Source organism: Pollicipes pollicipes, unplaced genomic scaffold (assembly GCF_011947565.3).
Source record: "Pollicipes pollicipes isolate AB1234 unplaced genomic scaffold, Ppol_2.1 Scaffold_6686;HRSCAF=7923_pilon_pilon_pilon, whole genome shotgun sequence".
In the NCBI taxonomy this organism is placed as follows: domain Eukaryota; kingdom Metazoa; phylum Arthropoda; class Thecostraca; order Pollicipedomorpha; family Pollicipedidae; genus Pollicipes; species Pollicipes pollicipes.
In genome coordinates, this window is record NW_023596921.1 from 46,016,598 (window position 1) to 46,038,238 (window position 21,641).

The 21,641-nt window shown below is 54.3% G+C and overlaps 1 protein-coding gene across 1 annotated transcript; it reads left to right on the forward strand.

The window, feature by feature from the left end:
* The first annotated feature begins 7,521 nt into the window (after nt 1-7,521).
* On the forward strand, nt 7,522-21,505 carry LOC119108430 (forkhead box protein P2). Its single transcript, XM_037232001.1, has 6 exons — nt 7,522-7,733; nt 8,084-8,330; nt 19,370-19,549; nt 20,654-20,864; nt 21,172-21,378; nt 21,450-21,505. Exons 1-6 carry the CDS (start codon nt 7,522-7,524, stop codon nt 21,503-21,505), a joined length of 1,113 nt encoding a protein of 370 aa, XP_037087896.1.
* Nucleotides 21,506-21,641: the final 136 nt, after the last annotated feature.

Sequence of the window (21,641 nt, forward strand, 5' to 3'; positions counted from 1 at the left end):
GCGAAGGCATTGAGATAAACCGTGTCGGTAAAAATAAACACTTCTGTGCCCGGTCTGCGGGTGCAGGGCTTTGTGTTGCTCGCTGCCTCTGCACGGTTGCAGAGCGTTTGGTCCTCCTCCAGAGCTCTCATCTCCCGGATCTCCTCAGCTCAGCTCCGCTCTCCTCAGCGCCCACCTTGTATCTCCAGTGGCTCTCAGTATCTCAGATGTCCTCAACGGTCAGTGACCGTTGTCTTCCAAATCCCTGACAACGCTCATAACAGGTCTCCCGGTCCTCTGCGCCGAGGCCAGGGCCGAGGACCGCCCGGCCGGCTGGCCCGCAGGCAGGGCGGTCCGCTCTGTCCGTCGGCGGCGTCCTGTCCGACTGTCAGTCTCAGACCCGCGGCCCGGCCCTGAGCTCAGGCCTGCGGCCCGGCCCCGACCCCAGGTCTGCAGTCCGGCCACGACTTCAGGCCCGCGGCACGGGCCCCGACCTCAGGTCTACTGCCGCCCCACACGGCGGCGCTGCACAGCCGTCCGCCGGGTCACAGCGCCGCGGGGCACACTGCAAACGACCGGTCATGTCGACCCCGGCGGCCGGCGCTATTTGCGGAGACAAATGGCGCGCGGTGCGCCGGGACCGCCGCCGCCGCCGCCGAGCGCCATTAATCGCCGCGCCGCCCGCAGCGGCCGGCCATTTGTCGCGCCCTTTGTGTGACGTCAGGTGGCGCGCCACGCCACGCCCCCGCCCGCTGTCTCCGGCCCGCGACCTGGCCGGCGGCGGCGGCCTGCGGACGGCCGGCGGGCGGAGCGGTCGAGCGGCGACGACCGAGCCGGCGCCCGGACGGCACCGCAGCCGTCGATCGCGGCGAGCCTTCGGACGCCACATGTGCGGCGCGTTGGCGGCGCTCTCCGCGCGGCCGCGCTCCCTCGGCGTGCGGTGACGCTCCCACGCCCCGGGCCGGAACCGCGCCAGTTCCGGCCTCCGAGGGACGGGCGGGTGCGCGCCCGGCCCGCCCGGCGGCTGCGGTGAGCCGCCGCTCCGGTGCGCGGTGGGCGAGCGGGGAGGAGGCCACGTGGTGGCGGCAGTTCGACACCGCCTGGTCACACCTCTCGGAGCTTCCCGCCGCGGGTCGTCGACGCGTCGATGTTGACGCCGTTGGCCTGGCCGCCGGGGCCCCACCGACGCCGGCGCTGTCTCCCCCCCCCCCCCTCCTCCTCCCACCCGGCCGGTAACAATGGCCCCTCTCAGAACAACACAGACGTTCGGCCGACGCGCGGTCACGGGGGCTCCGGTTACAGAGGGGGATTCTGAGCCGTTTGTACAAACAGCGGACCGACGAGATGACACCGTTGTCAGGCCCGTGGACACCGAGACCTCCCACGCAGTGTTTGCCACCTCTCCACTCTCCTGAAGATGGAGAGACGCCGCAGCTATCTGCATCGTAGAGTGGAGGCGGTGATTCCGCCACCTCGTTGCCTAAGTGGCCAAGCCACCCGGTTCTTTCTTCCGCGTCGGCACAACGCTCTCTGTGGCTGTGGGCTGTGCAGTGACGTCATGGGATGGCCGTCGGTGACGTCACGGCCTCAGCGACGCCCGGCCGTCCCGAGCTCTGCCAGCGCCTGCCAATAATAACCCCATCGGCGCCCATTGTCAGATCAGTTATGCATCCACGGAGACGACTTGGGAAACGCCGAAAGGCGAGCTAAACTGGGCGCGCCGGCAGAGGCTGAGCATGCTTTTGTAGCGGCGGAGAGGCGCCAAACTCCGCGGAACTGATCTGTGATGTGGGGGCAAACTGGTTCGGACGTTTTGGCTGCTCTGATATTGTTTGCGAACGCTGGAGGCCTTTGTGTGCCAGGACTGGAGCAATGGGCCAGTATTACGTCAAGACCGGTTAACAATAGAATCGGCAATGAACATGCAGGTTGCGGTATTATTAAGTTCGTTTATTTTCGACAGAGGCATTATCAAGTTGGTTTATCTTGGACGATAGTTTTAGTTTGGTGACTTGTAGAGACAGACTTTCTCCGTTTGAATAATGTTAAGTACACGTTGACCAAGTAAAACCTGTGATGCTGTTGATCATTGTCTTTAAAAGCTCTGCAATGATACTTGGCCGGTGCACGTGCCCGAGTGCACACGATAAGCATGCTAGGCAACAGCCGTAACACGCGCCAGGTTTCATCAAGCTGTAGAAGCACGATGCTAGACACGCAGTGACAATTGATTTGTTTGGTCTAGTGGTGCGGCCAGACGCCGGGCTGTGAAAGTTGGTCGCGCCTGAAATATTGCGTAAACAGAGCGCCAGCATTGCCGACCCGATGTCCCGCTGTAGTGCAAAAACTCAATACATCACAGACGAGTTATTGTGCAGGGTCATGTGTAATCTTGTGCACAAGAGGGACGCATGCCATAGGTGTCACTTCTACGGGCTAGGAGGGCTGCGCAGTGTACACACTGACTGTTGGAATGCATGCTATTACACAGGGGCGCAGGCAAGGGTGTGAAACCAGCGGTGCGGCGCCCCCCCCCTCCCCTCCTTAATCCTAGCTGCACCCTGAAACGACCTGAACAAAACATGATTGTTGAACTGCGATGTCAAAGCATGGCTTACATCAGTGTGCAAAGCATGCATCATGATTTTCATAAGTACGCGACGCATGCAGCGTGCTTTTATCAGTGCACGTCGGCAACGACGCAACGATGGAAACGCATGCCACAAACGCGCGTCAAAATTGGATCCATTTTCACCCGCAAATCTAAACTGATGAGGTCGACAGGACATTGCATTGATTGAGCCGGTGCACCAGACACGCGCGCGAACACTGGTCGCTCGAGCCCCACATTTCGCTCATATGTTTAACTGGACACTACACGACCACTGGGATGAGCGACATCACGACGTGCGACTGAAGACCATCACGACTGACTGATGCGACTTACGGCTGAGGGCCATCAGAGCTACATGTGTTGATGTCCGGGCTGGCGGCCATTGCACTGTCGCCCGTGCGGGCGGCGACAGACTGCGCGCCCGCCTGCCGGCCTTGTTTGGCTCGCGGAGCGGCGGGGCGCCTGTCCGGCCGGCCGGCCCTCCCGGGGGACTGGCCGATGTCCCGGCCGGCTCGGCACACTGTCTGGCGCGCTTCACGCTGACAGGCTGTTCTCATTTCATGGCCTGGGCTGTGCAATGCTGCATGTGTGGCGATATGCAAATAGCAGACGGCAGAGGGCTCCAGCGGGCCGTCGAATAAACAGTGTTCAAATCTTTGATCTAACAGCCCATGTGACTGCCAATTGCATGCATTAGTAGGGAGGTAAATGTGTTGTCGTTCGGTCGGCCGGAGATGGAACACACATCCTCACAATGGCGTGCCTTCATCTGAGGCTGGAGGTCGTTTTGGATCGAGTCGGCAGCTTTCAACATCGTGCGCAGTGCGTTTTGCCTTTAGGTTTTCTAATCCCTACAGGCTGTAACAAATCCCGATTTATCTCTAAATTCGTGTCTTACAACGTTCAAGACAGCGGGCCATCGTTCGCGACACCATGGCCGCTTTGATATGCTGCGGTCTTCATTGTGGCCACAAAAGCTCGCGATTTTGAAACATCGCTGTGTTGACTTGATACCCGAAACGTTACTTACGTTCTGCACGAAATGCAATAGTCGCAGGAACAAGAATCCACCACGCAACCTAAAGCCGTACTTAATGTCCTAAGTTGCTTACCATTTACTGTGCATTTCGGTACTATCACCCATACACAGCTGAAGCCTGTTCCACCTGCTGTCCACTTACACCTGAAAATCAAAAGATCAAGTCGTTTTGCCCACAAACCAGCGACGAGACAACTAAAATCAGACAAACTTTATGAAGCAATTGATCACCTGGTGCCGCAGTCACACAACAGGTACCAAAAGAGTCAGACGCCCGCTATCATTACCCGACACGCAAAGCCGTAAACAAGGGGGAGGATGATAATCTTCTTAGGGCTACAAAACTGTAAAAAAAGGTTTAAGTGCCGTCAACAGACGCTGTTGGCTGGTTACAGCGATGTCATCATGGGCCTCGCTTTGAACTGTAGGGCAATGGGGCACATACGCGTCCAGTTATGTGGCTGAAATTGTAACCGCAGAGCAGCAGCCGAGCCGCAGCCGCGCGACGTCCGAGCTACAGCTGTCCAGCAGCCGAGCCGCAGCCGTACAGCGGCTGAGCTGCAGCTGTCCAGCAGCCGAGCCGCAGCCGTGCAGGGGCCGAGCTGCAGCTGTCCAGCAGCCGAGCCGCAGCCGTGCAGCGGCCGAGCTGCAGCTGTCCAGCAGCCGAGCCGCAGCCGTGCAGCGGCTGAGCTGCAGCTGTCAAGCCGCCGAGCCGCAGCCGTGCAGCGGCTGAGGTGCAACTGTCCAGCAGTCGAGTCGCAGCCGTGGGCGGCCGGATTGACAAGGCGCTTAATCACAAAGCTGCTGGCCGAGCAGCCAACGCCCAGCAGTGCTGCACGGCAGCCTTGCAGGAACTGAGCAGCATTTGAAGACTGATATCTCGGCCACGTGCGGGTGATCTTCCCCAAAGCTTAACTTTCGCACCAATTATCGTGGCTCGAGGCCTTCACACGCGGTTACCGCGCCGTCATCCTGTCCTGACCGGGGTCTCGCACCTGTGCCGGCCCGGCGGTGCTGTCGGCGACCACATCTGGCCGCCGTGCCGTGCCGTGCCGTGCCGGTCTTTGTTTCGGGCGCTGCGGTAGCGCCCGGCACCGGCTTCCGATGAAACATCTGCCGGGGGCGCCGGCGATTTTTCGTGTCGCTTCCCGCGCGGCGTTAAATCAAAGCTGTCAACTCTGGGTCGGCTTGCGGACGAGTTTTTCCGGCGGTTTTTACCGCAGCCGGTCCGGGTTCGCCAAGATGCATATGATGCCGCCACGGCTGCCTGGAGTCTCACTTCCGGCACTCTGGGCGGGGTGTGACGCTGTCATGTTCTGCCGGATATGCCAGACTTGAAGACATTGCACGGGTGGTCGTCGTCGTGCTGACGAGGCCGCACTGTCCTCTGATATGAAGGAATAGTCCATTTCTGATAACGCTCTCATTCATTGATATCCTTATCTGTTTAAGCTGGTGCATCTGTTCACAGACATGTCACATGGCGCGCATGGCATGTCACATGTAATGTGGTGCATACATGCATAGCTACATGCTCACATATTCACTATACTGACTTCTCATCCCACTGCCGTTCCCCGTCCCGCCAGGCCTGCGAGGGATGCCTGATTCGCGACCCTGATAAGTTCTTCGGCGCTGAGCCGGAGATCCTTGGGACTTCCACTCGCTTCGGGAACAGGAAGAGGTCGCCTAGTGGTAGATCTTGTCTGGGAAGTCGCTGGCTCATCTAAAAAATCAGGCGTCACCTGTACGGTCCTCCCCGGATATGGGACAGCATCATCTCCAGCAGAATAACACCTGTTTCTCGGAGCCGGGGACGCTTATCTTTGATGGTGTGTCGTATCCTGTTCAAAACGCTTGGCAATGGTTCCTCATGACGTTCTGACCCACTGGAACTGCTTTATTGAAGATGATTTACTCTTTTCGAAGAAAGGCATTTGTATGACGTTGGACTTGCTCATGATGCGCATGCGCCTTGAGCGAGTTTATTCAGGCACCCACCATCCGAGCTCCGTATTTTCAGTTGTGGTTACCGAGAATGGGTCACTGTCTCATCACGTGCGGGAATTCTGTGGAGAATATGCTCTTTTCCCTGCATGGTCAGACAAGACATATTGACGAAACTTTGGTGTGACCCCGCCCCTGCTCCTCAGTGAGAAGATGTGGCACCGACTTTACCCCTATCTTACTCTCCCGAGTCTTTCAGTGACGATGTCGTTAGGAATATTTGGGAGACTTTTAACCCATTCGATTTTGATGCTCTCGACGTATCTTTGTCGAGCCGATGCTTCACTTTCAGGGCTACGATCGGTGTGGACACAGATTTTGGGCGCCCAGTGTGGATAGTACGGGTCTTTCCTCCATTGCCGAGCCATTTCATAGGAGGGATGCTGGGATTCAGTAGCTTGTAGCTGTGCTGTAGTATCTGTAGTATCGAATAGCTGTGCTGGTATGTTTCGATCGCAGGCTGTGTTGACTGACTGCCAGACTGATACAAAATCTTACCACAGTAAGTAAACTGAATTCTTGGAAAAGGTTCTCTTCTTTACTGGGATGCCCATTGGTGTTCACAAAGGGGTTCACTATCCTACTTATTTGAAAACTCGATTGTTCTCTGTGAACAATGGTGTGCTGATTTGTACTTTGTCATAAACTACGAGCCACACCGACTACCAACTACCAACATACACGTCATACATTGTGTTATGGACTTCATTTTATTTCAGTATTGCATGTGAGTTGTTGGGCGGGTACATACGCTCCTTATCTTGTCCGTATCCGCGTCAGTTCGAATGGCGGGGGTGCTCGCGCACATCTGACCATTCTCTTCTGACGAAGCCAAGGAACGTAATCATCCTTATGTGCGATCATAGCATACAACCGATTATCAGGTCACCTTCCTTTAATGGGATAGTTAATCTTTGGCAGTTGGCGATCTGCATCCTAGCTAACAGTTCCCTTCTGTGTGAGCTCGGCCAACACATTCTAGATCACTACACGCTGAGTAAATATTACTTTTAAAGACGTGATATCGGAGTTGTTGATAGTTACAGCCTTGTTGCAACTATCACCAATGCACCTACATTCCAAGAGGATACGATAGCTTGTCGAAAGTCTCGCAGTCAAACTACAACTAAAGTGAGTGAGCTTTTTATGATCAGAAAAACTGCACAAATGCTCTTCCTCTTTTACGCCTGAGGCCTTACCTAGATCAGTCAACTTTGCAACTTGTAGACCGTCGCGGAAGTTATTACTAGCTGATTTTGACACCATCATTTTAGGCTGTCATGTTTCTGCAAAGCTCAGAAGATATCCGGAGTTATCTGTGAGGCCACTAGGCTCAGTGAAATACGATAATAGCATAATATATCTGAGTGCGAAATCAGGGATGGATATGTTTAGCGTTCTTCAGCACTTTTCCAAAAGTTCCTGGAACAGCGGGCGATTGACGTGGGTGTCTAAGACTGTTTAGTTATCGTATTACCGCTGCAAATTATTTCCTCTGCTCGGCGTTTGTTTATGTTTGTTCGGTTTCTTCGAAGGCCCTGGTATGATGAGTAATTCTCGTGGCTGCACACTGCATCCTTCGCGGAGTGTCCGAGCATGCATTAGGCAGCGTGTTTATCCAAATTTGAACGCAGGCTGGCGAGTCCAACGGGTGGGTAGAATGGGAGGGGGGGGGGGGGTCTCCTCCTCAAGGTAACGAGCAATGTTCACCAGAGCGATGCTCCCCAGGTTCAGTGAGAGTCCGCCTTTGCTAACATATACAAACATGCTGCACATGTCTCTGGGAAATCCTGACATTTGTCTGAAGACGTCAGGGTTCCCGGCGCGTTTCAAGAAATTGCGTCACCTAACCGACCGTCCACCGATGTCTCTTTTCAGTGCCATGTCTTCCAAGCGGAAGTCGCCGCCATTCAAGCTGTACGAGCTCCCCCTGGGCGCAGAGGCGGCTTTTGACGGGCGACGGAGGTCACCCGGGGTCACAGAGGTCGACCGGACCGCAACCGTGACGGCCGAGCCGCCCCCGCAACGGCGCGACATGGAGGCCGTGCTGCGCCGACTGGCCGCCAAAATGGTGGACGACTCGGCATCGCCGCTGTAAGATTAGCTTCAAACGCTGGAGATGCGCGTCGATTAGATGGGAAGTTGATCACTTCGGTTATACGGAGCGGTGACCGGTCGTCTTTTGGCACGTTTTGTGAAACGTGGTCATGCTTGGATGTGCAGGCACGATGGTTTAGTTGTGGATCAGCGCGATGAACAAATCGCTGGCAGGGCAGTATATCCTGATATCGCTTTAAATCAGGGACAGGTGAAATATAAGCAACGTGATGAAGCAGCGCCCGTGGGATGTAGATCACTCCCCTAATTGTGGATTTGGCTGAAAGAGTTCACTCAGCTTCGAGTTTGCACAATTTGACCTACATAACTTGAACACCATCCAGCAGAGACGGCGGTTCACCTGAGGCGAACGCGCCTCCGCCGGATCTGATGCCGCTGCTGCTGGACAAACAACTGGAGCCGCAGCGGATCCAGGAGATGATCCAGCAGCTGCGGCTGGTGCAACACAGCATCCAGCTGAGCCAGCAGCAGCAGCAGCAGCAGCAGCAGCAGCAGCAGCAGCAGCAACAACAACAACAACAACAACAGCAACAGCAACAGCAACAGCAACAGCAGCAACAAGAGCAACTGAAGGTCGGTGAATCATATTTTCGGCGTTGCTGTCGTGAACAGTGTCTTTTTACGGCGATGCGCCCGGCTGGTGAAACTCCGAGCTGGGTGTTGTGTGGGAGTCTTTTGAGATCACGCCCCGTCCGTTTGATGGAGCTCCGAGCTGGGCGTTGAGTGAGAGTCTTGTGAGATCACGTCCCGCCCGGCTGGCGAAACTCCGAGCCGAGTGTTGTGAGAGAGTCTTGTGAGACCACGCCCCGTCTGGCTGGTGGAGCTCCGAGCCGAGTGTTGTGAGAGAGTCTTGTGAGATCACGCCCCGCCCGGCTGGTGGAGCTCCGAGCTGGGTGTCGTGAGAGGGTCTTGTGAGATCACGCCCCGTCTGGCTGGTGGAGCTCCGAGCTGGGTGTCGTGAGAGTGTCTTGTGAGATCACGCCCCGCCCGGTTGTTGGAACTCCGAGCCGGGTGTTGTGTGAGAGGGTCTTGTGAGATCACGCCCATGTCGCGCTGATGTGGTTTGTTATTGACAGCCGCCTGAGAACTGATCCTAATAGCCTGGATGACACAGGAGTGACCGTGCCACGACATCGCGAGGCACCTTAAACACTTTTGGCAAAGACTCTCTCTCTGAATACATGTAATCACTCCGCTGAGCTAACAGGTCAAGGTGATTTATTTCGGCCAGTTCAACTTTCAAACAGGCTCATTAGCGGACATGCGAAACAACGGGAATGCCACCTGTTTTAGCATAAACCCGCTTCCTTACATTTTTTATTCTTGTAAAAACAAGTTTCACACCTTTTTGAGCATGAGAGTCAATTAAAAATCAACCTAAGCACACCTTTAAATGCAAGCGTATTGATGCGGGAACACATAGTCACTCGAAAAACATGAGAGGAGAAAGGCTGGATGACCGTGAGACGGTAATACACGTACAAATGATTCTTAGTGTGAACAGAACCATAGAATTTGGTTGCTTCTCCTGTACATTACAGCCGTCTAATAAAAGTACACGCAAAACCAACTTCAAGCGAAGATCAGCACAGAATAACCCTAAACAGCTTCTGAAATATACAAAAGATGCTTGATTTACATAACACAGATATGTTCCTAAAGATACTTAAAGACTTACCTTAAGATTAATGACTTGATTTCAACGTGAACCGATCCGATCGCCAATACGTCTGGCATCAAGACCGAACGGCAAACCTACCACAGCCAGTCGAGCTGAATTTGGGTCGTCATCTATGCTACGCCTCTCTGCCGTCCGGAGCGTGAGGGGTGGGGGAGGGGAGGGGGGCGGGAGCGCTCCCGCCAGTTAATCAATACCTGTGAGTTTTGGCTGACTGCTACCTTCATCTGTCGAACAGTTCTGCGGCGAGATTTAGATGAATTTCACACGTGCCAGCGTGACAAATTAATGATTTTCCGGATCTGCAGATGAGTATCTGGGATTTCGGGAGTGTGAAATGCGTCGACTGTCGGCAATTCATTGTCCTAACGGCCAGCCAAGCAGCAGCAGTGCAGCTGCGCTATCTTGCTCCGCATTAGCGCCGCCTGCCAAGGGGATGTTTTGTTTGCCCGCCCGCCCCATACTTCGCGACCAGTCCTGATGCCCGCGCTTTGAAGCGGCCACCACACATTGCCCTGCGCGACTGACCCAGCCCCACAGCGCAGTGTTCGGCGAAGCAGCACATTGTTTGGAAAGCACCACAATGAGTTCCCACGCCACTGCGTCCTCACACCGGGACGCCGTGCCAGAAACGCTCCTTTGTGGAGGCCGAGGCCGGCCGGCGCGAGGACAACAGGCCGCTCCGGCCCGTCAACTCGTCGGGCCGTCCGGCTGGAAATGAGGGCCGGCGCGACGCGCTCTCCCCCCCCCCCCCCCTTCCATCGAGAGTCGGCAAACAGAGGCGTCGGTAGGCTGGTCCGAGGTGTGTGGATCAACGTGGGCCAGTGTCGAGCTCTCGACCGGGCATTGTCAGTAGTGGGAGAGAGAGAGAGAGAGAGGGGGGGGGGGGGGGCGGCTGGACTGTTGTCAGCACTGCGGAAGCAGAGCGCTGGACCGCCGTCAACGCTGCGGGAGCAGAGCGCTGGACCGCCGTCAACAGTGGGAGAGCAGAGCTCTGGACCGCCGTCATCACTGCGGAGGCAGAGCGCTGGACCGCCGTCAGCACCGAGGAGCAGAGCGCTGGACCGCCGTCAGCACCGAGGAGCAGAGCGCTGGACCGCCGTCAGCACTGCGGGAGCAGAGCGCTGGACCGCCGTCAACAGTGGGAGAGCAGAGCGCTGGACCGCCGTCAACACTGTGAGAGCCAAGCGCTGGAACGTCATCAACAGTGGGAGAGCAGAGCGCTGGACCGCCGTCATCACTGCGGGGGCAGAGCGCTGGACCGCCGTCAGCACTGCGGAAGCAGAGCGCTGGACCGCCGTCAGCACTGTGAGAGCAGATTGCTGGACCGCCGTCAGCACTGTGAGAGCAGAGCGCTGGACCGCCAACAGAGGGGAGAGCAGAGCGCTGGACCGCCGGGGAGAGCAGGGAGAGCGGGACTGACAACGGAGAAATCGAGACATTGGGACACCAGCACCGAGGAGCTGTTTTCAGAGCAGGGATCCAAGACGTTCTGGGATCTAAAATATCCTGTGTATGCCGTAGATTCCATGGCCAATTCAAACCATTACAATTGTACAGACCTGGGGGGGGGGGGGGGGGGGGGGGTACTAACAGGTGTGCAACCCTGCGGGGTCTCCTGCCGGGCTCAGGACATCAGGTGCTGTATGGGCATCAGGAGGAGGCGTGTGCTGATGTTCCGCGCCGGCTAGGCCCAGACGGGGTGCGATGAGATAGCTAAACGGGCGAGAAGCCCACGCAAATTATGAAAACTGACAATACGGACACTGGGTGATATGTTGGCTACAAATACACATACATGTCTGCTTGCAGCAGTAAAACGTTGGGAATTCCGGTCGTGTAAGAGGTCACTGCAGCTGAGAAGAGGACTCCGTGTGGCTTCACATCGGCGTGAGTCGTTGGGTGCCTGGCATAAACAATGCACGCCTTGTAATTTGTCCGGGAGCCACGTGACGTCATAGGCCCTCGAGTATGACGCAAGCTGAGTTCCGGCGAGTGCCAGAAGCCGTCGGACGGCGACTAATCGACCTCTATGATCGACGGTGGCACGCCCTGTGTGAGGGGCGGGGGCGGTACATTAGGTGGAGGGTCACACATGCCGCCGCGATTACCTCAGTTCAGCTGCGCTTGCGCTGTTTCTGCGAAGATGAACGAGGCGGTAATCTCTACGGCGCCTTCAACAGACGCTTGCTGTGGTTCGCCAGGCCTCAACAAGGTTAGGAGGGGTACGGTGACTTGTTCACGGTGCGGTACGTCCCCATCCCACCAAGGACAAGGACGAGGACAAGTGGATCGTCCTCGATCCGCCGACCAGGCATCCAACAATGGAGGAGGGGCGGGGGGTACGGTGGGTTGTCCTCAGTCCGCTGTTCTAGCACCGGATGAGGAGGAGGTGCAGCGAACCGCCCTTGGTCCGCTGGTCGGGCATCGGACGAGGAGCGGGTGTAGTGGAACGCCCTCAGTCCGCTGGGCAGGCATCAGACGAGGAGTGGCGATTTCGACAACGGCAGAACGGATTTATCGTTGTTTACCTTAGTCGAGATCGAAATGGACGCATAAGTCATCGTCGACCGTGCATTAGTGTCGACTGCAAACGGTGGAGAATTATGCCAGAATGGCCTGGAAATTTGACAGGAACGAACAGCTGCTGTTCAGTGGGGACCACCCCAATTCAACAAACTTTTACGTGATCCCAAACATAGCTCGTGCACGAACATTGCTAAACGATAGGTTTGTGAAACCCTTGTGCGTCATTGTGTGCGTCGTTTTGGCGTAAACAATATACACATCACACTTAGCTTACATTTCAAAGATCTGCGCTCCCGATGTTTGTCTCATTTGGGACGCACGTTATTTGCTAAACTTTTCTTGAGACGCGGTAGGTGTTCGGTAGTCAACGGAGATATAATCAACAAAAGCCACCTAATGAAAGGCTGTATCAATAAAACATGCATATGCATTATGGAAAGAGCTTACATTGGTAAGATGTCGTGCACTGGGCGAGCAATGTCAGTAATTCCCGACCATCAACTAGCCGTGCGCTGGTGCCATTAGATCCTTTGCACTTGTCGCTTTGTCTCAGGGGTTGTAACCTGACCCGGGAATGTAGCGACGCTGCGCAACAGGTGCCGAACAGCTAGGTGTTATCAATTCTGACAGCCCCAACCGGTCATGACAAATCGATACAAGAGTATGCTCTTGGGGCGGGAGTTAGATGGGCATGGATTCAAGCCAAAGGCTGCTAGAATCCGGACCGTTGGCCGCCTGGCGCCGTAGTGCGGGTAAGGCGGGTATCTCGGCTTCATCGACAATGATTTCTGGCTTCCGGGCACTGTCAGCAAGCATTTCTCCCATAGTTTCGAGGGGCGGAAGACAAAAATGAGAAATGAATGCGGCAAAGTCACCAGTTAAAGTTAAGTAGAGCCACATGGGTGGTACATAGGAAGCCTTTCTTAGAATCATTATCGATCTCATACGGCAGTCTTATCAGTTCTTGTTTGATGTGACTTGTAACGTTATTTGAACCCCCACATTGGAGCTTGACATGCCTAGCGTGGTGAGCTATCGACTGCCAGGCGATGCAGTTGGGTGTAGAAGCGAATGTAAGGGACCAGGTGCTTGTTAATCCTTCATCAGTGCTCAGAGGGGATCGCTTAGGAGCACACCTTCTCCCTCCCCCGTACGTGGCAGCGTCGTTGGGGATAGAGAATGTTAAGAGTATACTGCGCTTTGCATGGCGTCATTGTTTCGAGCAAGAATTAAAGTATTGTGCTCCAATGCACGAAACAGGATTTCATTTTCTCGTTAAGAAATGCGTACCAGCTACGTGTTCTGCTGTTGCAGTGCATAGCTTGCTCCAAAGCGTCATGACGCAATGATTGGAAGAGTGAGCCCTGGCCATCGTGATCGGTGCAAAGCGCGTCCAAATCATCGGAATGAAAGACCGATCGTCACATATCATTCCTACATTCGAAGGAATTGTCTTACGCCGTTTGTCTCGATTTGATTCAAGGGATGGCCTGTCAAGATTTTCCCGCTTACGCCCACCCTAGTCACGTATTGGCAGACCGCCTCGGGGACCAGAAAACCACCAAACTGCCAGGTGGTCAAGCATGCTGTGCCGCAGACACCGGTGTTATGCGGCACAGCAGGGCCGCCCAGTGACGGGGAATGACGGCGCTGCCAAGTTGAGTTGCTCCTCTTCGGCCAGTGTGGGCAGGATAAGCTACGAATGCCCTTTGGCTCCACCCGGCGCGTGAAGATGAAGGACGAAGAATGCTCGTCAGCTCTGCCCGATGCCGGCGGGTTGAGCCTTGCTGCCCGGTTCCATCCAGTGCTGGCTTGCTGAGCCGGGTCGACCAGCTCGGGCCGGTACTGCAGGCAAGCCGCGTTCCCCAGTTCGGCCGGCGTTCCGTGCAGCCCGGGCGTGATAAGACCGGCCATGACAGCTGCTAAACAGCGACATCTGTGCCGACACGTCTCTTCAAACAGTATCGCCGGCATCTGGGCTGAATCGAGGCCGGGCCGCGGGCGCCGGCGCAGCTGCCGGGCGCGCCAAGCCAGATCGGACGCGATGAACCCGCTCCCACCACGAGAGCTCGCCTGACTCAGCCGCTCCCGCCGGCGGCCACGGCGGGGAGGCGGATCACGCGCGCACGGCGAGACACCTCCAGCCGTTGTTGCCTTCTGCTCTGATGGGAGGATTGTCTTAGGAAGACAGCAATGCTCTTCGAGGAGAAAAATGTACCATTGGGCTTTAGTAACAATGTCGTGCGAACAACATGATTCAGTGGCGTGACTGTGATTTCAGTCATGTTGTGGCAACTGTAGCTGACCAACACCAATCAAAAGTAAACAAGTTAACATATTCTATATCAAACCGTACGGAATTTAAGTGTTTTATTCGGAACGTCAACATATGTATGTTAACGAAGCCTTTAACTTCCCGTATTTTACAACAGCTGATGCATCAGTGCTTCAAGAAATCTCGGTGTCGCCGAAAAGCGCCATAAAATTGCACATTTTGCAATATTGTTGTCTTGTAGTAGCTTGTCGGATCACGTACCACATTGCATCGCTCGCCCAACACCTCGTTATGCGGGCCATTTTTAATTATCTGGAGCATTTTTTTAAAGCGTTTGTTCTCAATGGATTTGTAAGGTAATGCATTAAACAGCACATTTTTACTGTTAACACGCGAACAATTTTGTGGCGGTCTCCAGAACAATACGAAACTAAAAATAAACAAAATAACAACATGGGCTAATATATTATCGGTGTGTTACTTCATGTTCCAAACGAAAGTAACGTGTTTACTTTGCTTGATCGTTGTTTTGTATCGCCGCTGAACGGATAATCCAGATTAAGTATTACAACGCAGCGTACAACCTAGGGCTATTATATTAAGGCAGTGTCGTTAAGATACTTATTTTTTGTCTGCATGCCATATTGCAGGCTGATATTGCTTGAGGTTGTTGAGGATATACAGACTGCGGTGGATGTTTTGTTGAGGGTGTAAGTAGTGTTTAAGATAAAAGTGTGCCTACGTTGAGGAATGATGCGGTTAAACATATGTCATACAGATCAGAGAATGAGAAGGTCCATACTCGGAATTTTGGGTAGACAATATGCCTTGTCAGAATTGTGCAATAGACGACACGTTTGAGGAATAATTCAATATATCTCCACATCACGATGCTTTTGTTGCGATGATACTTGTTAAATTCACTACCCTATGAACAAGTATATGGTCTGAAAGGGGTATAACAAGTCTCCTAAAATAATTTATCATATTTGTCTCAGCTGTAGCTGCCATGTCGTCAGTCGCTTAGTGTTCTGAGATGTAACAGAGCTAAAATAATTATCTGTCCACCGCCAGGCGGATAAAAGGCCCAGAAATTCGGCTCAAGATATTTGGCAGTATCATCTTAAAACTGGCTGCAAGCGTATGCTACTGCTCAGCTTGAATATTGCGGTCTTCTCGCAATCAAGACAGAGCCTCTCAGTCGCAACAAGGGTGCCCTGCCCCTTCAGCATGCCTGTTTCCACCATGGTCAGGCACTTTGCCGTGCCAGAGACCTCCACCATCCAAGGACTCTGCAGCATGGCAAATGGTGGGGCCTTCTCTCAATCGTTATGGGACTTTCGCCGTGTTTTTTTCTTCATCATACACTATCCTTAATTATTGAGGCCCCCTGTCGTTCACGAGAGGCCCTACTCCTAGATATCAATGGGACACTCTCGTAATCAGAACGGGTATCCCCTGTTGTACAGCGGCTGGAAGTCATCCATTGTATCTGTCTGACCGAGCTGCCCACTGCACCATGTAGGGGCCTGCTCTCGATCAAAGCAGGGGCCTACTGACGCCCTCGACCCTTAACCACCGAAAATGTTTGTTTTATTGTAGCCTGCCGCATTTCTGTATGATAGTGGCCCCACGCAGCACAATCCTTCCCGACCAGACCCGAACCCGCCATGAATGGGACGTCCTGTAGATGATAACTACGTTACGTCATGACTGGGCATTGTGACATCATCATTATGCTGACTGCGAGCGCCAGACCTGTGACGGTTTTCTAGTATCCTTAAATTCCGCGGTGGCCCAAAGCATTCGCGCGCTGAAGGTGTCTCACGACAGGGTGGTCGAAGCTGGCGTCAACGGTTTACCGAGAACCACACTTCATCTGGTTATCATCCGGGTTGAGGGGGGCTGAATCACATCGCACGACCCGTCTCCATTACAAAACTTATTTCACCGCTCACCACTCCTTGTAATCCTGCATGACTAATTGCTGATCTGGCGTGATCGCTTTTGGCCATGGCCGCGTGACTCAGCGCTGCCTGTGTTTATTGTCATTGACGGATGTTTACCAATTAGTCAGAACTGTCCGAGGCCAGTGTATGCCCACGCCGTTACAATTACCGAGGCCGTGTCGCGGGATGCGTTTCCTTGCGCCGCCGACAATTACCGCTGGCGTATCTAATGAGCCGTGCTTTGATCTCAGGCGGCTTTCACCAGCTCTCGGTCGGCGCTCTGTGAGCCGGCGCGCCGTGCGGGTTAAACCAACATTCCGAACGTGCACGGATCAGCTGGAGACATGACCGAATCCGACAGTTCTGCCTCACGCCGCTTGTTTTGATTATGGTACCAGAATAGGGCAATCTGCTACGGATTTCTGGTGGCGGCATCTCGCGCTGAAAGAGATCAATCAGTTCCGGTTTTCTCTGTTGCGCTACTGAGTCATTATTAATGCCGGACCCAGCAGACCCTGACGTGCATCTTCGCTCACATCAGTCGGCACATACGTTGCGTTTGTAGATGGAGGTCACAATCATTGGCGGGTTCAGTGAGCATAGTTTTCGTCATGTTAGAGATACGGCAGACTGTAGAGATTTTGAACAGCCAGGCTCATGCTTATTCTTTTTTATACCGTGCACGCTCCGTTCATAATCTTATGTTTCATCGTCGCTCCCACCCATTTTCTCCAAATTTTAAGCCATCACTTTGCAGATAAATGTCGACGGAAAATTCAAACTGCTGAACAAAGTCACATGAATCAAAACGGACATTGGAGCTTACTACGCTTGCAGCCTACTTATGTTTCAGTAACTGTTAGTCACTTCGTTTTTGGGACGTACTGAAATTGTACATGGCTCCCTCCTCATGCGACGCTAGAAAAAAAACGCACGCAGCAAGAAATACAGCATAACCGAATGGTTCATAGCGTCCATTTCACTGTTCAGTTAACAAATAGCAGATGACTCGCCAGCCCAGACCGTCAAGCTCGCGCAGGGTGTGAATTCCCCGGTGAGGAGGTGTCCTGAACGTGACTCCGACTGGCCAAAGCTGGCAAACATACGAATTGTTGTTGAGGGTAACCAGCGGCCAAAACTGAAAACAGATGCTACTTTTTCGTTGTCTGGTGATGTTACTCTCTCTGGTGTTTGCGCTGCTACACTTTTCTTCCATGCTGGCGTGACGGTTTCAGTGGTGGCACTTTTCATGTGAGCCGATTCGCAGAATCCTCTCGAAATTGACCCACCACACCGCAATGCGCTGCAGTAAGCCAACGCGATAATGACCGGAATTTTGGAGGTACAGTTGGGAACATTTCCATTTTGGCTGGAAATGTAGACGGTATTTGACTTTCCCGTCGCCCACAATGAACGCAAGCACTCTCTGGCTTATGGATATGCCATACATGGCATGTGCCCCGTACTGCATGACGACATTCAAAGCGTTCCCGACATGTTTCTGACCGACCGCGAAGGTTTTTTTTAACTCTTTGTCCGCCTCCCGGTTGCAAACTGGGGTGGTGTCTCTTCCAGAACCTGATACCGGCTTCTCTTAGCGCTTTGCCAACGTCAGCTTTACTATGCCAAATGGGCTTGCGATAACTCACTGAAAGGCTTTCACTGCTTTCGTTGCAACCTTTACCAGATCCGCCCCGCTGCGTTTGCTCATTTTACGTCGTGCGAGGCGCCGCCTCTTCTTCGAAGCGTTTGGCCCATCGTATGCGGTTGTCTTTGCTGGCCCCCCCCCCCCTTAACATGAATATTCAGATGCAGGTGCTCCGTGGTCTGAGATCTGTGACTTCGTGTACCCACATCGTGGGAGCTGCAATGTTGTGAAGAGCACACCAACCATGACGGTGTTGAGTGTGTGCATTGGCATGACGTCACAGAATCTGACGAAAATATCACCCCTTGAATTTCTCCCCAAATAAAGTGGCATAGAGCCGCTAGGTTCATCACTTAGAACCCTCGGTGGACGGAGGGCACACATCTTCCCAATCGATCGTTCTGAGACCAAAGAGAACAAGTGACTGCCGTCGTGAAAGTGATGTTGCGGATATCGCACCTATTCATTGACCTATGACGTCATCTCTAAAGGCTGGTAGAACAATGCTTACGGCACGTAAAATTCGTGATGCCACATATAAAACCAGTAACATGAAATCCGCATTAAAACATTTTAAAAGCAAACAGGTCACTTTGAATCGCTCGAAAAAGCCTTCGAGATCAAGCAAGGTCAGGAGCCGTTTCTAACCTGGATTTACCTCATTTTCGTTCCAGGCCAGCATTTTAACCTTGATCTGACTGAGAGGGTCATTTTCCCGTTTCACCAAAAGGGGTTGCTTTGTACTTTTCGGGAAGCCCTATTTTGGCGCTTCTTTTCCCATGCAGTAAGGTGGACATTATTTGGGGTCGAATGCCAACGGGAGAGATCAAACCGTTCGCTGCTGGATTTCTCACACGTCAAGTTATGCCTAGATATTGCTCTCATGACAGTAGCACAATAATGGGCCCAACGATGAAGCATGCTTCACCATCTGTTCGCTAGCCGCTCGAGTGAAAATGACTCCATCGATGCTGACTATCTATCGATTTGTGCCAGGCATTGTCGTCTGCGCCATAAAGCCACCTGTACGGAAAAGACACGTTATAATTTCCTACGAGTCATAACCGCATACACGAATTTATCTCAATATTTTCGACATGTGCCAACGGCGTTCCGCGTCGAAAAGAAAGCTGTTGGAGTATGTGCGGAGTCCAGCGAATGGTTAAGTTACTGGGGTATGTCCGCAGTCCACCGGATGGTTAAGCTATTGGAGTATGTGCAGAGTCCAGCGAATAGTTAAGTTATTGGAGCACGTGCGCAGTCCAGAGGACGGTTAAGTTATTGGAGTACGTGCGCAGTCCAGCGGATGGTTAAATTATTGAAGCATGTGCGCAGTCCAGCGGATGGTTCAGTTATTGCAGTATATGCTGAGTCCAGCGGATGGTCAAGTTATTGGGGTGTGTGAGCTGTCCAGTGGATGGTTCGTTAGCGACTGGCCAGTCTGGCTTCGTGAGAAAGCCCGCTAGCCCCACCTTCAGCCTCGTCGCTATCGATGTGGAGTGTTATCAGCCCGCGTGTACCTATGTTCGGCAGATGCTGCAGCAGCGGCAGCGGCGGGGCCAGGAGCGGGCTCAGCAGCCGCTGCCGGCTGAGCCGCTGCGTCTGCCGCATCCGCTGATGCTGTACCCGCTGCTGAGCGGCGCAATGGCCGGAGCAGGCTACGCCGCGCCGCCAGAGGGGTTCAACCTCCAGCCTCCGGCCTCCAATCTCCTGGTGAGGGTCCCGCTCACCCAGTAATGGCCCTGTTCACCCGGCGGGGGCCTTGTTCACTTGGCGATGATCCTGTTCACTCGGTGGGGATCCCTCTCTCGGGAAGGGTCCTGCTCACCCGGTGAGAGTCCTGCCCATCCAGCGAGGGTCCTGTTCACCCGGTGAGGGTGCTGCTCACCCGGCGAGGGTGCTTTTCACCCGGTGAGGGTCCTTTTCACCCGGTGAGTGTCCTATTCACCCGGTGAGAGTCCTGCTCACCCGGCGAGGGTTCTGCTCACCCAGCGAGGGTCCTGCTCACCCAGCGAGGGTCCTGCTCACCCGGTGAGGGCCCTACTCACTCGGCGAGGGCCCTACTCACCCGTTGAGGGTCCTTTTCACCCGGGGAGGGTCCTGCTCACCCGGTGAGGGTCCTGCTCACCCGGCGAGGGTCCTGCTCACCCGGTGAGGGCCCTGCACACCCGGCGGGAGTCCTTTTCATCCGATGAGGGTCCTCTATGATCACATGGCACCTGGTGGGACTCATCTGCGATAATCTGGTGAAGCGTTACGTGAGAGTTCATATAGGGATGTAAAATACGCACTTCTGTGCTGATCTGAGTGGGGGTGGGCAGTGGACGGACAGGCAGTGAGCGGTGGCTCGACGGGCAGTGGACAGTGGTATGGATAGTCAGTGGATAGAAGCTCGATAGTCAGTGAACAGTGGCTGGATAGTCAGTGAGTAGTGGCTGGACAGTCAGTGACTGGTGGCTCGACAGACAGTGGTCAGTGGTTCGACAGTCAGTGGACAGTGGATGGACAGTCAGTTGTCAGTGGCCCGAAATGCTGTAGGTACGATTAGTCATGATGTTAGAAATGGTGCTAACGTGAACCAATTTGCGTCCCCTGTTCGCAGCGAAGTGATTCGATCACGTAACAGTCAAAGTCTGCCGTGGCTTGCAGGTTGTAATGGGGCCAAGAATGGATAAGAGCCTGATTAGTGACCACGAATGTCCAGGAAACTTAAAAAGTTTGCCCTAACGAACATATGAATTAGTACCGCTTATCTCCCTGTTGTTGGAGCACCGACCCCAGTCAGGCGGGCCTGCTGAGCAATGTTGTCCGCTTCAGGCGTGCTCGTGGACTTCTATACCCCCGACAGCAGAGCGGCCTGCAGCCACCCAGCAGGACGGACCCCTCAACCTCACGAAGCGGAAGCGGTCGCCGCCGCCGCCGCCGCCCGCTGACTCGGATCGTCCACCAGCGCCTCCCGACCAGCCGCTCCTGCCGACGTCTCTCCTTCCGTACGGCCTGGTGACACTACCGGCCTCCCCTGCCGACTGTAAGTGAACTCGGCCGCCCGCGTCCCGGATCACCGCGGCCAATGTGACGGCTTTGTCGAGCCGGGAGTCAGCAAAATAATTTTCTAGAAAACAGACCTCCGGCGTATCTCGATTTAAGCTGCAGAATAGGTCGATAAGATCTGCCATTTGCTATTTTACTTCGAATACACAGGCTTAGTTGTTCGTCATGGTTTTTATCTGCGAAAACATTCTGGTCCCGATATTCGCCTTTGCTCTGCCATGCGTGTGATTGGCTGTTGGGAGAAGACATAAGCATTTAGTGCTCGTCGTCGGCCGCCTCGACAGACCCGCTGGACCCGGCCTCGTGTTCACGCTCTGGCTCGGCACTGGTGGGCCAGCCGTACGGGGAAGGCCTGCCGCTGCACATGCTGTACCCGCCGGCCAGCCTCTTCGGCTGCCTGACGCTGACGTCACCGACGGGCGTGACGTCACCCATCATGACATCACCGGTGGCCATGGACGGCGGGTCGCCGGCGGAGACCACCTGCACATGTAGGTGGCTTCCCACCCACAGAACCCGCGGCTGGACAGCGTGTCAGCTCCGGCCTGGTGTCACCGGGCAGCATTCTGCTCTAATTTGAAGATCTTTCTGCCAATGATGTGTCAGAGACCTGGCTGATCTGCGCCCGCAACTGCACAGACCTACGTTATGTTCTGGCCTCGCATCGATTGCGAAAAGGCAAATTTCGTGGGAGCTTCGAGTACTTGATGCATGATTTTGCGGCAAGTTTTGGTAGTCCGCCGAACAAACTTAG